Source organism: Schistocerca gregaria, chromosome 9 (assembly GCF_023897955.1).
Source record: "Schistocerca gregaria isolate iqSchGreg1 chromosome 9, iqSchGreg1.2, whole genome shotgun sequence".
Classification (NCBI taxonomy): Eukaryota; Metazoa; Arthropoda; class Insecta; order Orthoptera; family Acrididae; genus Schistocerca; species Schistocerca gregaria.
Window position 1 is genome coordinate 200,509,743 of NC_064928.1, and position 22,584 is coordinate 200,532,326.

At 45.1% G+C, this 22,584-nt stretch overlaps 1 protein-coding gene across 1 annotated transcript in view; it reads left to right on the forward strand.

The window, feature by feature from the left end:
* The window catches only part of LOC126292035 (amyloid-beta-like protein), a 1,795,419-nt gene that overhangs the window by 1,720,802 nt on the left and 52,033 nt on the right, over positions 1-22,584 (forward strand). The window contains exons 5-6 of the mRNA XM_049985828.1: positions 11,629-11,843; positions 20,951-21,102. Coding sequence (XP_049841785.1) covers positions 11,629-11,843; positions 20,951-21,102 — 367 coding nt within the window. The remainder of the gene's footprint in view (positions 1-11,628; positions 11,844-20,950; positions 21,103-22,584) is intronic.

Genomic DNA, 22,584 nt, shown 5'->3' on the forward strand with positions numbered 1-22,584 from the left:
CGGACCGCAGCGACGCACGGATGCACGCCAAGACCGTAGGATCCTACGCAGTGCCGTAGGGGACCGCACCACCACTTCCCAGCAAATTAGGGACACTGTTGCTCCTGGGGTATCGGCGAGGACCATTCGCAACGTCTCTATGAAGCTGGGCTACGGTCCCGCACACCGTTAGGCCGTCTTCCGCTCACGCCCCAGCATCGTGCAGCCCGCCTCCAGTGGTGTCGCGACAGGCGTGAATGGAGGGACGAATGGAGACGTGTCGTCTTCAGCGATGAGAGTCGCTTCTGCCTTGGTGCCAATGATGGTCGTATGCGTGTTTGGCGCCGTGCAGGTGAGCGCCACAATCAGGACTGCATACGACCGAGGCACACAGGGCCAACACCCGGCATCATGGTGTGGGGAGCGATCTCCTACACTGGCCGTACACCTCTGTTGATTGTCGAGGGGACACTGAATAGTGCACGGTACATCCAAACCGTCATCGAACCCATCGTTCTACCATTCCTAGACCGGCAAGGGAACTTGCTGTTCCAACAGGACTATGCACGTCCGCATGTATCCCGTGCCACCCAATTTGCTCTAGAAGGTGTAAGTCAACTACCCTTGCCAGCAAGATCTCCGGATCTGTTCCCCATTGAGCATGTTTGGGACTGGATGAAGCGTCGTCTCACGCGTCTGCACGTCCAGCACGAACGCTGGTCCAACTGAGGCGCCAGGTGGAAGTGGCATGGCAAGCCGTTCCACAGGACTACATCCAGCATCTCTACGATCGTCTCCATGGGAGAATAGCAGCCTGCATTGCTGCGAAAGGTGGATATACACTGTACTAGTGCCGACATTGTGCATGCTCTGTTGCCTGTGTCAATGTGCCTGTGGTTCTGTCAGTGTGATCATGTGATGTATCTGACCCCAGGAATGTGTCAATAAAGTTTCCCCTTCCTGGGACTATGAATTCACGGTGTTCTTATTTCAATTTCCAGGAGTGTATTTAAGAAGGAGAAAATTATGATAATCCGAGCTGTGAATTGAAGTTTGTGGCAGCGAGGGCATTGGTCTAGAGTAGTGCATGCAGTGGTTTTAGGCACATTGCCAGCACGGTGTAGTGGTTAGCCCATCTGCCTAGTAAGCGGAAAACCCCAAGTTCAAGTCCCAGCTTTGGCACGAGTTTTAATTCAATACTTCATCTTCCATTTTTGTCGAAGACATCCTTAAGTGAAGAACTTGCACCTGGAAGAAAGTAAACGACATCGACCAAAGGCCTTCGCGAAGTGTGAGGGCGGTCAGTGGTGGCTCTTGAGAACCACAGTCATTGACCTGCAAGAAAATTTCTAAAACTGCTTCGAAGCTGATGCTATTGTCTAACTATTACGTAATGATGTTAAAAAATGGTTTTTAACACGACGGCGGCACCCTGAAATAAAAGTCAAAACTTAAGACAAAAAAGTCATTATAAAGCGGGCACCAAAAATGGAAATTAAAATATATCGCAAAAATCCTACGTGCTACAACAGAAAAAACGTCAACTCACAAGATACAAAAAGATGTAATGTAACTGCATGTATATTTCATGAGTTATAGCTCCCGCCAACTCGAAAAATGTTGTTTTGAAAAAACAGACGTTTAAAGTTTGTAGCATTGAAGTTGAACGGTTTACTTTGTATCAAGAACAAACGAAATGACAAGCAGCCGCGAGATAATCAGGTGCTTTCAGAGTGTATCATAAACAAATCACATCACGAATAGAAGTCTTGTTGAGAGTAGTATTTTAGTTGCTACTAATGCACTCTCTGATACATCCGAAAGCAACAGGTCATGCACGACTCCAAATGCAGTTGTTTGTGTTTTAGTGTTAACAGCAGCCCATGCATAGGATGGAAATTTCCTAGTCTAGCTGCTGCCAGTCTCTGACAAAAGGTGCTGCATGACACACACTGTTCCAGCGAGTCCATTACTTGTTCTAGGATGGGAGACAGAGTTGCTAAGGGGATTGCTATGTACTTGTGCACAATAGGGCAATACTCCATTGTTGTGGCCATGGGGTGGTTCAGAACCTTGATGACGAATATGCCTGGCCTCACATTCCCATGCAGTCTAACAGTGAGTCACTGTAACATCGGAATGTTCCAAAACTCTCGATAGTACATGATTCGACCAGCACGCCAAATAGCATGCCACAATTCCAAACTTTTCTGGTGCTGGTAACTCAGTCTCACACATATATGCAGTGCCTCCATGTCCTTCAGTGATCACACAATGTAAGATGCTGCTCGCGCCTGTTATATACCCTATCAGGTCTCGCAGAGACACTTAACATCAACAACACTAGTGGACTCCGGTGGCCATTCTGCCTGTCACAGAAAATGACAACTCCTACCACTTAAATATCTACCAATGGTATGTGTGCACATAGGATGGTACATTTGCATCTGACTATATCTTCTGCATGCTTCAGTTTTTCTGTCAATCAGAGTACAGGCTGATGCAGAAATGTAGCGACAAACTTCGAGGTGTTATAGGATAGGAACCCCTGTCTGGAAAAATCACCCAACGACGCTACAGAGCGTCCAAGTTATAGGTGCTGGCGCCTGTCAGTAGGCAACCTCTTTAGCAGCAAATGTGACTTTGTACACGGACAGGCTGTAGGCGGAACATCCTGCAGTGATGTTTCTTATTCAGTGATCGCGACTGATTGCCACCATCGCCAGCGGAGAAGATGCATCTAGTTAGTGAGTGGAAAGGCTTGTCTCCCATGAGTGTGATTCTCTGTTCCCTCTGTGGATGGCGAGACCCCTAGCCTCATACACCGACGAAAACGCGTGGATGCTGCATTATGACATCACTATCCCATGTTACATGGCCACTTCTATCAAGGAATTTTTTATCTAAAAAGCAACCCTGTCGTTCCACAGCCCTCTATTCACCTGATCTGAGCCCTTGTGACTTTTTTGGTTTCCCGAAACTGAAAAATGTCTTAAGGACGTAATTTTGGGATTGTGAAGGAGATTCCAAAGAATGTGACCGACAGTTTCAAGTCCCTACCAGCTGAAGTCATTCAGCGCTGCTACTAACACTGGGAACAACGATTCCGGCGGTGTGTAGCTGTCGAATGGAGCTACCTTCAAGGGGACAATATTGTTGTTTGAAAAGATAAAAACTTTGGTACGTAAAAAATCAGTCACATTACTTTCCTCACACAGCTCGTTAAACTATTTCACCATTCACCGTGAGACTATTATGAATCCCCCCCCCCCCCCATCCCTCCCTCTAGATCAGAGCCCGGATACAATTTTGAACTCTAATGACGCAAAGTGTGGTGATCAGAAACTGTACACCACCACATCACATCCTGCCTACGCCCAAATACTGAACTTTCTTTCACCACCAGGATGCGAACCGGGCACTTCAGCCGTTGGGTGCCACTGCACGGCTTTCCGTTGGCGACGTCTGCTGCAGAGGTGGGTGCCGTATTCGTTAACGCACTGGATTCAAATTCAGGAGTGCGCGGTTCATCTGGGCTTTGCCACTGCATCCCAAAATTACTTGATCGGAAAGGCGGTATTGTTTCTTTGAAGACTTCCCGAACCTTTGTTACCCAATTCCAGTTAACTATCGTCGCTGACGCTACGCGAAACCTAAAGCTTACTTCCTTCTTACGCAACGTCTGTATCCGTCTCATTTGAAGGTTGCCGCATCCCGTCAGAAACACCAAGGCCAGTAAGTACGAATTCCTTCCGCCGTGCTATAGAGACTAGCGGTAGAATGCTATTACTGCAGGAGAGTCAGGTGGTAGGAAATCTTGTACGCACTCTTAATGTTATGGCTACACCATCTCCAGACCTTCTTAAACCTAACTAACCTAAGGACATCACACACATCCATGCCCGAGGCAGGATTCGAACCTGGAACCGTAGCCATCGCGCGGTTCCAGACTGTAGCGCCTAGAACCGCTCTGCCACCCCGGCCGGCTAAACTGCAGAAAAAAAAAAACGGTGTAACCGAATGCCGGTTGTTTCAGTGATAACAGCCACCTCTACCTGATGGCCTGGATCCACTTTTTGTAAAGAAAATTGTCATGCCTCCAGAGGAAGAGCGGACTTCGTTTAAATAGCTGAAGGTTTGCTTTCACCGCTCTCCCCACTGTAACGTCAATCGGAATGGCCACTCTTTCGACCAATGCACACTCTTGCTGCGGTTCCTCTTCTGTAGAGATGTGCAAGCCTTGAGAACACAGACGTTTTGGCGAAACTGTTTGCTGTTCGACAAAACACCCGTCCGTCAGTCACAAGGCTATTTTGATGGCTGTGCGCTGGTAAAGTCCCGAGATCAGATGCTTAAAACAGCTTCAAAACAGTTCTTCTATTTCAGTGTCGTTTTTTCGGGCGAACAAAGCTAGAACATGCATGGAGTTTTTCGCACATTTATATAATTTGTTTAAATCATTTTTTACATCTCATACGTTCGCTTTTTGAAATCACGGCTCATTATAGTGTTTTGATTGTACCAGTCACATACCAGTGAACTGACAAACAGGGACAGCGGTTCTGAATAGCGAATAGTAGGCAGAGGTTTTCTAGCTCTGGTACCTATATTACACTACTGGCCATTACAATTGCTACACCAAGAAGAAATGCAGATGATAAAAGGGTATTCATTGGACAAATATATTATACTAGAACTGACAAGTGATTACATTTTCACGCAATTTGGGTGCATATATCCTGAGAAATCAGTATCCAGAACAACCACCTCTGGCCCTAATAACGGCCTTGATACGCCTGGGCATTGAGTCATACAGAGCTTGGATGGCGTGTTCAGGTACAGCTGACCATGCAGCTTCAACACGATATCACACATCATCAAGAGTAGTGACTGGCGTATTCTGACGAGCCAGCTGCTCGACCACGAATGGCCAGACGTTTTCAATTGCTGAGAGATCTGGAGAATGTGCTGGCCAGGAAAGCAGTCGAACATTTTCTGTATCCAGAAAGGCCCGTACAGGACCTGAAACATGCGGTCGTGCATTATCCTGCTGAAATGTAGGGTTTCCGCAGGTATCGAATGAAGGGTGGAGCCACGGGTCGTAACACATCTGAAATGTAACGTCCACTGTTCAAAGTGCCGTCAGGGCGAACAAGAGGTGACCGAGACGTGTGACCGGTGGCACCCCATACCATCACGCCGGGTGATACGGCAGTATGGCGATGGCGACTACACTCTTCCAATGTGCGTTCACCGCGATGTCGCCAAACACGGATGTGACCATAATGATGCTGTAAACAGAACGTGGATTCATCCGAAAAAATGACGTTTTGCCTTTCGTGCACCCAGGTTCGTTGTTGAGTATACCATCGCAGGCGCTCCTGTCTTTGGTGCAGTGTCAAGGGTAACCGCAGCCATAGTCTCCGAGCTGATAGTCTGTGCTGCTCCAAACGTCGTCGAACTGTTCGTGCAGATGATTGTTGTCTTGCAAACGTCCCCATCTGATGATTCAGGGTTAGAGACGTGGCTGCACGATCCGTTACAGCCATGCGGATAAGATGCCTGTCATCTCGACTGCTAGTGATACGAGGCCGTTGAGATCCAGCAAGGCGTTCTGTATTACCCTCCTGAACCCACCGATTTCATATTCTGCTAACAGTCATTGGATCTCGACTGACGAGAGCAGCAAAGTCGCGATACGATAAACTGCAATCGCGATAGGCTTAAATCCGACCTTTTTCAAAGTCGGAAAAGTGATGGTACGTATTTCTCCTCCCTACACGAGACATCACAACAACGTTTCACCAGGCAACGACGGTCAACTGCTGTTTGTGTATGAGAAATCGGTTGGAAACATTCCTCATGTCTGCACGTTGGAGGTGCCGCCACCGGCGCTGACCTTGTGTGAATGCTCTGAAAAGCTTATCATTTGCATATCGCAGCATCTTCATCCTGTCGGTTACATTTCGCGTCTGTAGCTCGTCATCTTCGTGGTGTAGCAATTTTAATGGCCAGTAGTGTACTATGCCTACACATTATAAAAACGTGTGTGTGTGTGGGGGGGGGGGGGGGGGGGAGGAGTTAGCTTTCACACATCCAAAGGCTGTTTGCACAAAAAAAGAAAAAATGCAGTCCAGCTGTGTACGGTTACAAGTGTTTAAAAATGAATGGGAGTGACACGAGGGAGGTCTGAGCATACCCGATGTACATTATGCAGCCGCATAAGCCAATTTAGCAAATGGTTCAAATGGCTCTGAGCACTATGGGACTTAACATCTGTGGTCATCAGTCCCCTAGAACTTAGAACTACTTAAACCTAACTAACCTAAGGACATCACACACATCCATGCCCGAGACAGGATTCGAACCTGCGACCGTAGCAGTCACGCGGCTCCGGACTGAGCGCCTAGAACCGCGAGACCACCGCGGCCGGCCCAATTTAGCAGCTACTTGACTGGGAAGTATCGACACCGGTGACGAAAGCAGATAACGGCCAGCAGAGCGGTGTGCTGACCCCATGCCCATACGTATGAGCCTAAGGGTTGAGGGTGACATGGCGGACGGTCGGTGCCGTTGCACCTTGTAACATTATAGATTAAGGGTGGACCTGCGACAGAAATCGCAAAACTTGCGTAAGGTCCGCGAGGTGGCGCCACGAGCGCCGCCGTATATAAGTGCCGACGGAGTTCGGCCAGCTCTCATTTTGTTGGCATCTCATTTTTCCCTAGTCTCTTATTTGCTTAGTTGCTTGGCTGTTATTCGTTTATGGCTCATGTTATTGTGCTTCTTTCAGCCATTCTGATTGTTTTGATTTACTCCCAATTGAGAAGTGCTCATTTTGGCATTTCACTGTTGCGTACTTTTCATTTTGCTAATAATATGCTCCTTAGCTTTTTACAGTTGAATTGATTAACATGGTCTCATGTACTGTTTGCTCATTTCAGCCTGTTCATATTTTGATGTTCTTTAAATACTGTAATAATTTTCGGAAGCATTTCTGCCCTTAAACTTGTGTAAAGTATTCGTGATGTAGGGTTTGTTCTGTGACACAGGTGTAGTAAGGTTTTGAATGTAAATTATATACGAAACTGTGCTTTGAAAGGAATTTATTTTTTTCAGTTTGTACTTCATCAGACGACAACTTTGTGATATGAGGGAGAAATTTGAGGGGCGAACCCATGGAAATAGTCTTAACTGATCCCCTCTAAAAATAAAAATTTGTGTGACACTTAACGAAGTGACACTGTAGGCATAATTATACGTCACAACCTTCAAAGCCTGTTCCTACGGTGTTTGTTTGTATAATCGACCGTTGCTGCATATTTATAAGGGGCATTCAAAAAGAAATCAGCTGGAGGCAGAATTACAGACACCAGTTCAAATGGCTCTGAATAGCAGACCAACGTTCGAACCCTGGCCTTAGTACAAATTTTCATTCATCGCTTCATTCTGCATATACATCACAGATGTGTGAAACATTAAAAGGTCTCTGGAACCATATACTTTCATTTCACTAAAGCACCTATGCCTGGGTTTCAGGCAGGATCACCCGTTTCGTTTGATGCCGAGGTGCTATTGCAAAACAGATGGAGAGCCTCTGAAATGCTGTTCGAGTTTAAGGGAACACTAAATGGGCTGAGGGATGATTGGGAATTTGGAATGAGAACGGGGTCCGTGCAGTTGTGTGAAGCCACTGTGGCATGGTGGCATAATGGTTAGCACAGCAAGAGCGCCATAGTTGTCAACCTGGCCGGCACATTTCTCCCACCACCACGCCAAGCTGTCTGAACGTGAGGAGGGGGAAACAGCGGACGCGCCACATTTAAACGGTAATGCAGTCCACTGCCGAAGACTTTCATATTTCTCAACAAGAAATATCACAAACAAATCAGATTTTTCAGTATTATAACACTATTTCGGCGCGCTGAAGAGAGACAATTTTTATCTGGTACGAACTGTCAGCATACGGATAGATGCACACAATTTCCTAGATTTTCGCACTCAGGTTGCGACGTAATGATGGATTAATTAGTTTAATCATGGTGTAAGTAGGCTGTTTAGGTTTTTATGTTGGTAACGCCACGTAGCGCTCTGTATGGAAATCACTGACTGTCCTGTGCGCAGTCTGTGGTTGGTTGGCATTGTTGGAATATTCGCTTGTGTAGTCTTGGGCAGTTGGATGTGAATAGCGTGTAGCGTTGTGCAGTTGGAGGTGAGCCGCCGGCAGTGGTGGATGTGGGGGGAGAGATGGCGGAGTTTTGAGCGGACGATCTGGACGTGTATCCGCCAGAAAAAGGAAATTTGTTTAATTCGATGTCACAAAATTAAATATATATAATGACTTTTGAACGCTATTAAGGTAAATACATTGTTTCTCTATCAAAATCTTTAATTTGCTAACTATGCCTATCAGTATTTAGTGCCTTCAGTAGTTAGAACCTTTTATTTAGCTGGTAGTATTGGCGCTCGCTGTATCGCAGTAGTTTGAGTAACGAAGATTTTTGTGAGGTAAGCGATTCATGAAAGATATAGGTTATAGTTGACTCTGAGCAATATGGGACTTAACATCTGTGGTCATCAGTCCCTTAGACTTATAACTACTGAAACCTTACTAACCTAAGGACATCACACACATCCATGCCCAAGGCAGGATTCGAACCTGCGACGGTAGCGGTCACGCGGTTCCAGACTGTAGCGCCTAGAACTGCTCGGCCACCCCAGCCGGCAGGTTATTGTTAGTCAGGTCATTCTTTTGTAGGGATTTTTGAAAGTCAGACTGCGTGGCACTAAAAATAGTGTGTGTCAGTTTAGTGCTGATGAGAATAAGTAAAGAGAAAACTGTTTGATTACGTTGAGTTTTGCACAGTTGTTTGAAAATCAAATAACGTAGAAGTTTACTAGCACCGTCATTCATCATTTTTCTAAGGGGACGTTACAATAAAAAAACTCCTTTCACACACATATGTTGTTCGAGAACTGTAGCAATGTCTGCAGCCTCATTATGGACACGTGTAAATTCCACCTCAGGAGAGCACTGTAGACAATTTGCACGCCGTTAACGTTTATGATTTGTCTTTGAAATGGGACCTACCTTGCAGATCAGTCAGTCACATCCGCACATGCAGAGGGGCGCTTTCAACTGAAACGACAAGCCGTCTCGAAAACAGGTATAAGATTAGCAGTGTCCTGAAAACATGTGGGTAACTAAGTCTGTAATTCTTTCAAGACCACAATGAATTATTCAGACCCCAGGTTTTCCTTAATGCAGATGAGATCAGGGAAATGGGCTGTGTTTGTCACAGTGTGTCCCTTCTACTGCGCAGTTTTCTCTTTAAATCCACCTCCAACAAATCAGAAACAAGTTGTTTCTCTCCTTGCTATGTCCGTCACACCGTGGGCACTATGCAGTCAAGTCTACTTCCAATACGATGTGTGCAATCAATTCCAGTTGTTCTAATTTTCGTTCCTGCACTTCCTTCATTTATTCAATAATAGCGAGTTTTAATTCGAAAAATCGTTCGAGCCGTGCTGTTTGTCTTGGGCAACGTACTTTGCAGTAATGCATAATGTCTCCGTACAGTCGGCCAGTGTGGCCGAGCGGTTCTAGGCGCTTCAGTCTGGAACCGCGCGACCACTACGGTCGCAGGTTCGAATCCTGCCTCGGGCATGGATGTGTGTGATGTCCTTAGGTTAGTTAGGTTTAAGTAGTTCTAAGTTCTAGGGGACTGATGACCAATATGCCACCATGCCCTAGCATGACTCTCTCTTTGTATCCTGGTCGTGGTACAAATTTTCATTATTTGCTTCAGTCTCCATATATACATCGTAGAAGTATGAGACTTGAGAAAGTCTCTGGAACAATATAGTGACATTTAATTAAAGCACCTAGGCCTGGGTTTCAGGCTGCAGTACTATTCCAGTACATCTGGAGAGCCTCTGCAATGCTGTTCAAGTTTAGGTGAACACCAAATGGGCTGAACCGTGAATGGAAGGCGGAATGAGGGGGGAGTCACGCTAGGGTAGGCAGTGCAAATGGGCAAAGCCAATGAGCCTTAGTGGCACAGTGGTTAGTGCAGCTGCCTAGTGAGCGCAAGACCCGGTTTCGAATCCCATTCTAGGTACAAATTTTCATTCACCGCTTCAGTATGTACATTGCTGGCCATTAAAATTGCTACACCAAGAAGAAATGCAGATGATAAACGGGTATTCATTGGACAAGTATATTATACTAGAACTGACATGTGATTACATTTTCACGCAATTTGGGTGCATATATCCTGAGAAATCAGTACCCAGAACAACTACCTCTGGCCGTAATGACGGCCTTCATACGCCTGGGCATTGAGTCAAATAGAGCTCGGATGGTGTGTACAGGTACAGCTGCCCATACCACAGTTCACCAAGAGTAGTGACTGGCGTATTGTGACGAGCCAGTTGCTCGGCCACCATTGACCAGACGTTTTCAGTTGGTGAGAGATCTGGAGAATGTGCTGGCCAGTGCAGCAGTCGAACCTTTTCTGTATCCAGAAAGGTCCGTACAGGACCTGGAATATGCGGTCGTGCATTATCCTGCTGAAATGTAGGGTTTCTCAGGGATCGAATGAAGGGTAGAGCCACAGGTCGTAACACATCTGAAATGTAGCGTCCACTGTTCAAAGTGCCGTCAGTGTGAACAAGAGGTGACCGAGACGTGTAACCAATGGCACCCCATACCATCACGCCGGGTGATACGCCAGTATGGCGATGACGAATACACGCTTCCAATGTACGTTGACCAAGATGTCGCCAAACACGGATGCGACGATCACGATCATGTAAACAGAACCTGGATTCATCCGAAAAAATGACGTTTTGCCATTCGTGCACCCAGGTTCGTCGCTGAGTACACCATCGCAGGCTCTCCTGCCTGTGATGCAGCGTCAAGGGTAACCGCAGCCACGGTCTCCGAGTTGATAGTCCATGCTGCTGCACACGTCGACCAACTGTTCATGCAGATGGGTGTTGTCTTGCGAACGTTCCCATATATTGACTCAGGGATCGAGACGTGGCTGCACGATCCGTTACAGCCATGTTTATAAGATGCCTGTCATCTCGACTGCTAGTGATACGAGGCCGTTGGGATCGAGCACGGTGTTCCGTATTACCCTCCTGAACCCACCGATTCCATATTCTGCTAACAGTCATTGGATCTCGACCAACGCGAGCAGCATTGTCGCGATACGATAAACTGCAATCGCGATAGGCTACAATCCGACCTTTAGCAAAGTCGGAAACGTGATGGTACGCATGTCTCCTCTTTATACGAGACATCACAACAACGTTCCACCAGGCAACGCCGGTCAACTGCTATTTGTGTATGAGAAATCCGTTGGAAACTTCCCTCATGTCAGCACGTTGTAGGTGTCGCCACCGGCGCCAACCGTGTGTGAATGATCAGAAAAGCTAATCATTTGCATATCACAGGATCTTCTTCCTGTCGGTTAGATTTCGTGGTGTAGCAATTTTAATGGCCAGTAGTGTATATACACATATTTTGAGCATGCCATAAGCAGTAACGTATTTCCAATGTGCTTGATGGAAATGGCTTTCCAAACTTAGCAGTGCCCCCTGTTGGTACCGTCGCGTGACGTACCGGTGTTTCGTTTGCAGATAACGGCAAGATGAAGAAGCCACTGGAGCTGGCCGTTGCGGCGGCAGCGCTGAAGGGCAAGGAGCAGAAGATCCTGGAGGCGGCGCAGCAGCAGCAGATGGTCCAGCAGCAGCCGCCACAGCTGCCAGAGGAGGACGACGACGAGGACGACGACGAGGAGGAGGACGAGCTGCCCGAGGACGAACTCAGCGAGGACGACGAGGACGAAGATGCGGTCAGTGCTCGAGCTTTCGACTCCGACACCTTCCTCATCATCACCGCAGTCTTTGTTTCATACTACTTCCTCATCCTTCTCCGTGTCCCTTCTTTACTCTTATGACTAATCTCCTCACCTCCATCCTCCTCATTTCATAACACTTTTTCGTCCTCGTACTTCTCGTAACTTCTTCACTGTTCTTAGAACTTCTCACCTCATCCGAACACTCGTAATGTAATGCCACTTTCTCTTAAATATGCATCTCTGTCTCCTCCTCTTAACAGCTTTTTTCTCATCCCCATACTCGCAATTTCGTTATACTTTACCTTCCTTCTCCATCTCCTTCCTTCTAATGTTGTAACTTTCTCATCATCCCTATCCTCCTAATTATGAAATACTTCCTCTTCTTTCATAATCTCCTCTTCTCCACTCTAATCTTATGTTTTCCTCCTCTCAGTCTTGTACTTCTTGCTCTTCCTTTACCATCTCTTTCACCTCTCAGCCTCCTCCACCCTTACATCTTCATCACACCACCCACTTAATTTAATGCTGCTGAGCCTTCCTTGTACATCTATATCTCTTCCTCCTCATGTCCATCCTCTTAATTTTGTACCACTTTTTCTTCCTTAAACACTTTCTCTCTCCCTCCTCCTCTACTCTTACAGCTTTCTTCTCATCATCGGCCTTGTCACTTCGTACTATTCTTTCTTCATTCTCAATCTCTTCTTCTGCTTCCTCCTCAAATTTCCTTGATGCATTCTTCTTTCTTCTTCCTCCATCTTTCCTTTGCACATCTTCACCTACCTACCGCTTTTCTTTTGCTGCTGTATTTTTTTCTCCTCAGTTACTTCTAATATTCCTCACATCTGTGCACTTTTTCTCTTATAATTTTTTTTACCTTCCCCTTCACACATATGCTTGTATGGTGCGTCCTTCTTCTCCTCCTCCTCCTCCACCTTTCCATTTTCTTCTGTTACTTTTTAGGGCTCCATACTGGAATCTATAAAAATGGAACACTTATAGGATCGATCATTTTGATATCAGGCTGCCTAACTGTCCAAAACCCTTTTTACTCCTGAACGGATAGACATATCAAGTTGAAATTTATGTCACGTATTATGGTCAATGGTTCCTTGGCTACGTAAAAAAGTGAAGTTTGTAAGTCAATGGAATCAAAAGTTGAGGCCATCTATGTCACATGTTTTGATACACGGAAACTCACTCATCAAAATCTGTAGGGTGCTTCCCCTTGAGGTAGAATCTTTAAGGCTAGCAGGAGGGAAGAATTGGCAGCGCAAGTAAAGGATAAGAAGCAGAAAATTGTTAATATGTAATTATATCACACAAAAAATATTTCTTTAAACTTGAAATGAAAACGTTTTCGGAAGTCTAGGAATCCCCGGGTCCAATATCTTGCTAGTATCAATGTCGATAACAGGCAAAAATCGTCGAGATCCTCAAATCCCAGAACGGGTGAACTGCCTATATACACAATGAAGTTTGTAACTGAACACTCAGTACGTGAGTCGTTCCTGCACATGACCAATTTTTTTGTTCTTCTTTCTCTTCCTCCCATACCTAGTTCTCATACTGCTTTCTCCTCTTTATTTATCTCATGTTCCACTGTATTCTCATTACTTTCACCTTCTTCTTCTCCTGATTCCCATCTTCTTTCTCATTTACTTCCAATTTCTGCTCCTCCTCCATCTTCTATTATTCAATTCTAGTGTTACTGATCATCAGATTTTTCGCAAGTGATGCAGATAAAAATCCAAACCTCCATATAGGAAAATTGTTTGATAAATAAAAATGTAAATGTCGTGTGACTAGGGCCTCCCATCGGTAGACCGTTCGCCAGGTGCAAGTCTTTCGATTTGACGCCACTTCGATGACTTGCGCGTCGATGGGGATGAAATAATGATGATTAGGACAACATAACACTCAGTCCCTGAGCGGAGAAAATCTCCGACCCAGCCGGGAATCGAACCAGGGCCCTTAGGATTGACATTCTGTCATGCTGACCACTCAGCTACTGGGGGCGGACGTTTGCAAAAAGTGATGCATACTTTGCATCCTTGCGTTTCATTCGTGTTTAGGAGTGGTTTTTCAATTCTCCTTCTTGCTTATGTAGTTTTGCTTTCTACGTGCATATCTGAGGGTACACCAAGCCTGCTGTTTTACACATATAACATGGCACCACTTTTACCTTTGTCTCCTTCTTACGAGGGTGGTTTGATAAGTCTGGTAAATTTTTTAAAATAATGAAACTTCTTTTTTGCCCCTTCATCGTTGGTAAGCTTGATTATTCCAAGAATCATAAAAAAAATTTCAAAGAAGTACAGTTCATTGTTGACAGCCACCTAAATTGGTCAGTGTGTCAACTGCGACTGGAAATAAAGACAAGAAAGTTTCGTGCTGTTATTAAACATTTTCATTTGAAGGGGTGGACTCTGTCAAAATAAAAACAGAATTGGATGAAGTTCATGCAGTCTCTGCACCATCATTGACGACCCTTTATTTCTTGAATAATTAATTTAAACGTGGTGGGACAATCACTGATGACGAAGCGCGTTCTGGGTGTCCAATTGAGGTCATCACAAAGGAAACCATTGACAAAATCCGTCATGAGTGATGCAAGGCCACCGAATAACAATTTGCGAGGTTGCTGAGACTGTATGCATCTCAAATGAAGGAGTGCATAATATCCTGCTCTTAGAATTGGCTGTGCACGAGCAGTGTGCGACGTGGATACCGCGACTCCTCACTGTCGACCAAAAGCACATTCGGCACAACGTTTCAGCACAATGTCTGCTATGTATGATCGCAGTCCGCAAGACATTGTAACTGCTGACGAAGCCTGGATGCATCATTACACAACAGTGCCACAACTATGGTCAGAACAATGGACAAAGGCTTCTGAAAGTGCACCGAAGAAGGCGAAGACCATTTTGTCAGCTGGTGAGATGATGGCCATTGTTTTTTTGGGATTCACAAGGAATAATCTTCATAGATTACTTGGAAAAAGACAGAACCACAACTGGACCCTGTTATGCTTCGTTGTGGAATCGTTTTAAACTTGCCTTGGCTGAAGATAGATGAAGGTTGGCACTCGAAAATATGCTCTTTCTCCAGGAAAATGCAGCATCCCACACACAAGAGATTACAATGGAGAAACTACCGGAATTGAGCTTTGAACTGGTTCCTCATTCACCCTCTTCACGAGATTTAGCCGCAAGTAACTGCTTTCTGTTGCCTAATTTGAAGCTTTGGCTTTCTGGGGGGGGGGGGGAATTATCAAATGAGTAAGTGATGGTTGCAGTCGATGGGTATTTTGTAGAGTCTGACAGAACCTATTTCCCCGATGGGATGAAAAAGCTGGAGGATCGCTCAACCAAGTGTATATCTCTCAAAGGAGTCTATGGCGAGAAGTAAGATGAATTGTTTATGGTATAAACATTTTTTCTTGCTTTCTTACAAGACTTTACCTGTAGACCATTTACATACAATACGGCAAGTGCTAGCAAAGAGATGGGAATTTGCAAAAATGTTTACTGACTTCTTGTGGACTTACAAAAAGCATATGATAGCGTGAATAGACAATCAATATGGCAAGACTCGAAAGGGCTCAGGTTCCCAGAAAACTCATAAAACTGACACAGATATGGACCCAGGAGACGACACGCATGGTGAAAGTAAATGGAAACGTATTAAAGAAGTTCAAGGTGCAACAAGGAAAGTGCCTCTCCCCTCTTCTGTTTAACCTGGTACTGGAGAGAGCCCTGAGAAAGGTAGCAAGCCTAGAGACAGAAATACAGCTAGGAAGAAGGAGCAACACCTTGGCCTATGCGGGTGATGTAGTTTTAATTACAGAGAAAGAGCAAAACCTGGTTCAGATGACAAGAACACTAATGGAAGACTTGTAAATAACAGATTTCAGCTATCAGTCGTCCTTTTGAAATTTTATTCGCAGATCTAGATTTCAGGTAGAAACTATCCATTCTCAATGCTAAGATTACAACAGGTACATAGTTAGATGATTTCATAAAAAGTTGGAATTAATGGCTTAACTCATATGGTTTGTATATTACATACCGCTATCATTTTTTATCAATGCATGTAACGGCTGTTGCTCGGGCTTCATCCACAGTTCATTGAATACTAATGTTTGCGGAAGGCAAGCAGTGTGGAGAACACATCGGTTGGTTACATGGCGCCATATATGTGAACCATGTATAAACCTCAAGGGAAGTAAACCACTTCAAATTTAATTACATAAAATGGAACGAAAGTAAACTTCTTACATTTCATATTTATCATCAAGTAATAAATATGGTGATAAATATGAAATAAGTCGGACGACAATGTAAGGATTTTACTTATGTTCCATTTTATGTAATTAAATTTGAAGTGGTTTACTTCCCTTGAAGTTTACACGTAGTTGACATAGATGGCGCCATGTAACCAACCGATGTGTTCTCCACACTGCCCGCCTTCAGTGAACTGTGGATGAAGCCCGACCAACAGCCATTACATGCATTGACCAAAAATGATAGTGGTATGTAATATACAAACAATATGAGTTAAGCCATTAATTGCAACTTTTTTATGACATCATCTAACTATGTACCTGTTGTATTCTTGGCATTGAGAATGGCTAGTTTCTAGCTGAACTCTATTATTTACAGGTCAATATAACAGTCACTGAGTGCAACAGCCTTCTGAATGGAGAGTAACCTGACTAATGGAAGAAGCAACGAGAGCAGGCCTGAAGGTGAATATGGATAAGACAAAATACCTCGTAGTTAGCAGAGAAAATGATGACAGAACCCTGATGGTGGAGGACAAAGTCTTTGAAAGGATAAAAGGGTTTAAATATCTTGGGGCTATACTCAATGAAAGGAACGTGATAGAAAAGGGAATTACAGCACGAATACAAACAGGAAACAGTTCAAGGTTTGCTCTGGGAAAGCTGTTATAGTCCCGGCTTCCATCGAGATTCTCAAATACAAAGATGTACAAGGCAATAATACAACCTGCAGTCTTATATCGAGCAGAGACCTGGACCAGCACCCAAAAGATGGAAAGAAAACGCCTAACATTTGAGAATTCCATCCTCAGACAGACGTTTGGGCCAGTGAAGGATGGAGATCAATGGAGGAAAAGAAAGGACTGTGAATTGCAGGAGTTACGCAAGTCGATGGCAGTGATCAGATAGAGAAGACTGAAGTGGTATGGACACGTAACGCGCCGAGGAGACCACATCATCAGGCAGGTAGTGGAGGAAGATATTAGAGGCAAAAGACCACAGGGAAGACCACGACTCCGATGGATTGAACAGGTCAGAGAGGATACGAGCACGCCGGGGCTGTCTGAAGAAGAATACATGGACGGTGGACGCTGGAGGAGGCTGATTGGGGAGGCCAAAGACCGACTGCGGTTTGTGTGGCCAACGCAGTGAGTAAGTTATAGTCTGGGAGACGAGTCTTTGGTATTGACAGCTCGGTAGCGTCTTTCCGTTGCCTAGCGACCGCAGGCAGGCAGCCAATGACGGCCTGACTTTGAGCGGGTAGCAAGGGCCACGTTGCCGCTCTGAAACCCGGTCGCGCGCGCTTATGAAACTTACCAGTGTCTCGTGAGCAGGCGGTGCGGTCGTTCGTCGTTTGTCTGAAGTTGAATTCGCAGTTTATTTCGTTTTTGTTGTTTTCAGTGTTTCTTTGTTTATGTTTCGTTGTAAACAATGTCTACTGCGGCGGGTAGTACCAGCCCAACACAAGAAGTGAAACGGAGGAAGAAAAGTGTGCTACACACCCAGGCCCGTGAATTCGTGTGCTCTGTGAGGGATTACTTTAAGAAAGAAAAGGACAAAGGTGTGCCCTTAATTCCTGTTGTTCAGCTTGTGAAGAGAACTGCAGCAGCATTGAAAATAAGTAAGAACACTGTTATAAAGATAGGGAAAGAACAGTATAGTGTAGATTGTGACGAGAGTGGCACAACAAAGTTGCACACACCAGGAAAGAAGCGACCGAGAAATAAGCAGGTGACAGCTTTGGACGATTTTCAGAAAGTCGCTATTCGTCGTCATATATACAGCTACTATAAGAGAAGGGAACATCCCACTCTATCTAAATTACTGGTGTCGCTTCAGAAAGACGATCTTTTTAAAGGGAGCAAATTTTCATTGCGTACAGTGTTGAAAGACATAGGCTTCAGCTATTCACTGTTTAACGGACGCAAAATATTAATGGAAAGGACAGATGTAGTTGCATGGCGGTGCAGCTTTCTGCGCAGGATCATGGGTGTGGAATTCGAAAGTATAGTGTGGTTAGATGAAAAATGGGTCAATGGCCAGCCATTCTTTACGTAGAGGCTGGAATGATGGAATGCCCGAGGGGACAATGGCAGTGCCTGTTGGCAAAGGAGGGCGTATTATTGTCTTACATGCAGGAACATCGAAAGGTTTTGTGCCAAACTGCTTGAAAATGTTTCGGTCAAAAAAGACGGGAGATTACCATGAAGAAATGAACAGTGTAGTATTTCAAGAATGGTTCGAGACATCGCTTATGACAAATCTTGACAAGTCCATCAGTGATTATTATGGACAATGCGCCTTATCATTCCGTTGTTCACGATAAGGCACCAACCTTGGCAACAAAAAGAGACGATATCATTCAGTGGTTGAAACGGCGAAAAGTAGATTTCAGAGAAGATTTAAGAAGGCGGAACTGCTCGAAATTGTGGCACAAAAGAAACCCCAATTTCCAACATATTTAATTGACGAGATTGCTAAAAGGCACGGGCATGAAATCGTTCGGCTTCCTCCATACCACTGTCACTTCAATGCAATTGAAGGAGTGTGGGCGCAGGTAAAAAATTACATTGCTGCAAACAATAAAAAATTCACGATCTCTGAAGTGGAAACTCTCCTTCCAGCAGCTATCAATAAAGTGACAAGCGAGACGTGGGCTAAAATTGTAAACAGCACTGCAAGTGCCATCAGAGAGGCGGCCAAAACCGAAGGGGTTGTGGAAGAATGCATCGAAAATTTAATTATACATCTGGGAGAGAGCAGTGATAGTTCGAGTAGTGCTGAGGAAGACAATGTCAAATTAGATTCTGACAGTGATGTGAGTGGTGTTTTTCCATTACAGTAACTACAATGTATTCAGGAATGTAAGGAGGGAGTTTGCTATCGATCTACAACCAGATCATCATATTGTGAGTACTTTCTTCAGATTATAACTCTTAATACACTGACCAATTAGTCTGTAGCTTGTAGTAGAACAAATTAATAATGCTAATACTTAACAATGGAAACCAAAACTGCTAATGTTCAACAACTTGCGAAAATAGTTTTCATTTCAGTTGTGAAGTTTAACAAATAACTTTATTATGTTTCAGCATCTTAGATACGTGTACTAAATAGCTCTTAACAGTTTTCGAGTTAATATATTTCAAGCATCAACTTTAAATTAATTCACGCGTACCAATACGACTTGTATTTTGTCTCGTTTTTATTTATGCTGCTAGAGAATGCGTGTAGCAGACAGGGCGCCGCGTGCTGTGAGCCACGTTCGGCAACAGCGCCGTCTGCCCGCCGGAACTGTCAGTACCAAACACTCGTCTCACGGACTATAGTTTTTACCAGACTCATCAAACCATCCCCCTGTGCCTCCCCTTCTGTTTACATAGATACTCTTTACTGTGTCTTCCCCATGTCTCTCAAGAGGTCGACCGAAACGTCCGATCCCATCCGTCGCCTTCGACCCGTGACGTAAGGCTGTTGTGGTGTGTGACGTCCCGACGGCGCGGAATGTAGTTTGTGAGAGTGGCGTGTTTGTAGGTGTCGTTTTGATGTGATCGTTGGTACTCTCTGGTGGTGTGTTAGGTGATGTTTCTGGTTTAGATTGCGTGCGTGACGTGTTTATAGGTGGCGTACTTGTTGCGGTCGGTGATTATGGGGTTCATTTGCGTGATAGCATTGCACGTGTGTGGTATCGGGACTGTGCTTTCAGCGGAATATGTTTCAGTGAGTTAACGATTTTCGTTTTGTTATTTCGACGTTATTGTAGTTTTTTTCTGTTCGACGTGTGTGAATTTTCGTAAATTGCTTTTTTTTATGTCTTTGGTAGGTATGGATATGACTTACTAGGTCAGCAGTTTTCGGTTGTCTGCGATGACGGGGGGACAGTGCGTTGTCTCTAATAAAATTTCTTCAACTATTCGGATTTTTGGATGAAGTCTTGAAGTGTTCAATACGTCGTGAAGAAATGAGGCTTACTATAGTTCCAGCGTCTCGGACCAGGGACGGCTGTATGTGGAGATGTCGTAAGGATAACAGGTTAATTTTGTTGGTTTGTTTTGTTTTTTGAGGTGGTGATGATTGTGGACGTGGTTGTAGTTTTGGGTTTTAAGATTTGGTATCGGTAGTTTCGGTTGACCTGTATAGGTCAAGGGAAGTGTTCGATTCCAATGTGTGGTTTTGGGTGTTCCGGTATCGGGAGTTGCTGTTGAGCTATATAGGTCGAGGGAAGTGTTCGATTCCAATTTGTGGGATCGGGAGCTGTTGTTGAGCTATATACGTCATGGGATGTTTTCGATTCCAATTTGTGGGTTCGGGAGCTGCTGTTGAGGTCAAGGGAAATGTCCGATTTCAAAGGATATTGTGTTTATTGGAAATTGTGGAGTTTTGTGTTGTCGGTTTTTTCGTCGTTTTGTGTTGTTTGGTATGGTATGGTGGTGTGTGTAATTTTTTTTATCTTTACTTTGTCCCCACCCAAGAACCCTCAATTTACCACACATGTCTCGTTAGTTTTATTAGGTTTCTTGTGGAACGCGTGTGAGTTGGTGTTTCAATGTATTTTCGTTTTTTGTAGTCATGTTTCCGTAATGACGTCATAGGCGCCATATTGGAGTCGTAGTGTATGGTCGTTTCCGCCACATTTGTGACGTCATGGGTCAAAGTAGACGGGTGGAATCGGACCCTTCTGTATTTCCCTCTCAAGTAATCCAATTACACTTGTGAATCAGAGCAGCACTTTTTATCTGTGAGCGTTCATTTTCCTTCTGTCTCGGATTAGGTGAACGCCAGGCAGTGCTGATAGGTAACGCAAGTGCTTTTGTTTCAGGACCAGGAACAGGATCAGGAGCAACAGGAACAGGACGACGCGGTGACAGACGAGGAGGACGAGACGGAGGAGGGCGCCGGTGATGACTACGATGATGATGACGACGAGGACGATGAGGGTGCTGCGGACAAGGAGCAGGACGCGAGCAGCGCGTGAGTACTGGGGAGGCCCCCGTCACGTCCAGGAGACTCCCCTCCCATGTCGAGGAGGCGTCGTCACCAGGGATTCTCCTACCACGTTCCGTCAGTATTCCGCAATCCCTTACAGGGATTTAGGATTATTTGGACAGAACTTGTACTTGGTGCAATGAAAGCCGAGAGAGGGAGAAGGGGGAAGAGGTGTGTGAGAGAGAGAGAGAGAAGAGAAGAAGGGATAAGCTGTCAGCAACTCGAAGGCTCACTAGTATACAGCAGTATTTTGCTGGGCGTGATCCTGTTGGAGGTGGTATGCCATTGCCTTCCTCCAACCATTGAGCTGAGTTATACCCAGGAAGTTATGGGGCGACATATGGTTTAACGTGCCTTCGGAACTACGGTGCACTACAGTCTGGAACCGCGGGATGCTATGGTCGCAGGTTCGAATACGGCCTTGGGCATGGATGTGTGTGCTGTCCTTAGGTTAGTTAGGTTTAAGTAGTTCTAAGTTCTAGGGGACTGATGACCTCAGATGTTGTGTCCCATAGTGCTCAGAGCCATTTGAACCATTTTTGAACTATGGCGCATTTCGACATTTTTCACTCCAGCCAACACTGCGAGAGGTGACACAAGTTAAAAAGCCACAGATAAAAGTCCTTGGATTGGACAGTGTTAGAGATCTGTGAATCGACAGCCATTCTACCTATATCATTCGCAAATGGTAAAAAAAGCCACGGCTTGTGGAGCAGGAATGGGATTCTCCTACCACGTTGCGTCAGTATTTCGCAATCCCTTACAGGGATTTAGGATGATTTGGACAGAACTTGTACTTGGTGCAATGAAAGCCGAGAGAGGGTGAAGGGGGAAGAGGTGAGAGAGAGAGAGAGAGAGAGAGAGAGAGAGAGAGAGAGAGAGAGGAGAAGAAGGGATAAGCTGTCAGCAACTCGAAGGTTGACTAGTATACAGCAGTATTTTGCTGGGCGTGATCCTGTTGGAGGTGGTATGCCATTGCCTTCCTCAAACCATTGAGCTGAGTTATACCCAGGAAGTTATGGGGCGACATATGGTTTAACGTGCCTTCGGAACTACGGTACACTACAGTCTGGAACCGCGCGACGCTACGGTCGCAGGTTCGAATACTGCCTCGGGCAGGGATGCGTGTGGTGTCCTTAGGTTAGTAGTTCTAAGTCTAGGGGACTGATGACCTCAGATGTTAAGTCCCATAGTGCTCAGAGCCATTTGAACCATTTTTGAACTATGGTGCATCTCGACATTTTTCACTCCAGCCAACATTGCGAGAGGTGACACAAGTTAAAAAGCCACAGATAAAAGTCCTTGGATTGGGCAGTGTTAGAGATCTGTGAATCGATAGCCATTCTACCTATATCATTCGCAAATGGTAAAAAAAGCCACGGCTTGTGGAGCAGGAATGTAAATTAGAAGCATTTCTAGAGAAGCTGGGAATCCGCTACCTTAAAGCCCATAATAAATTCCTTCATT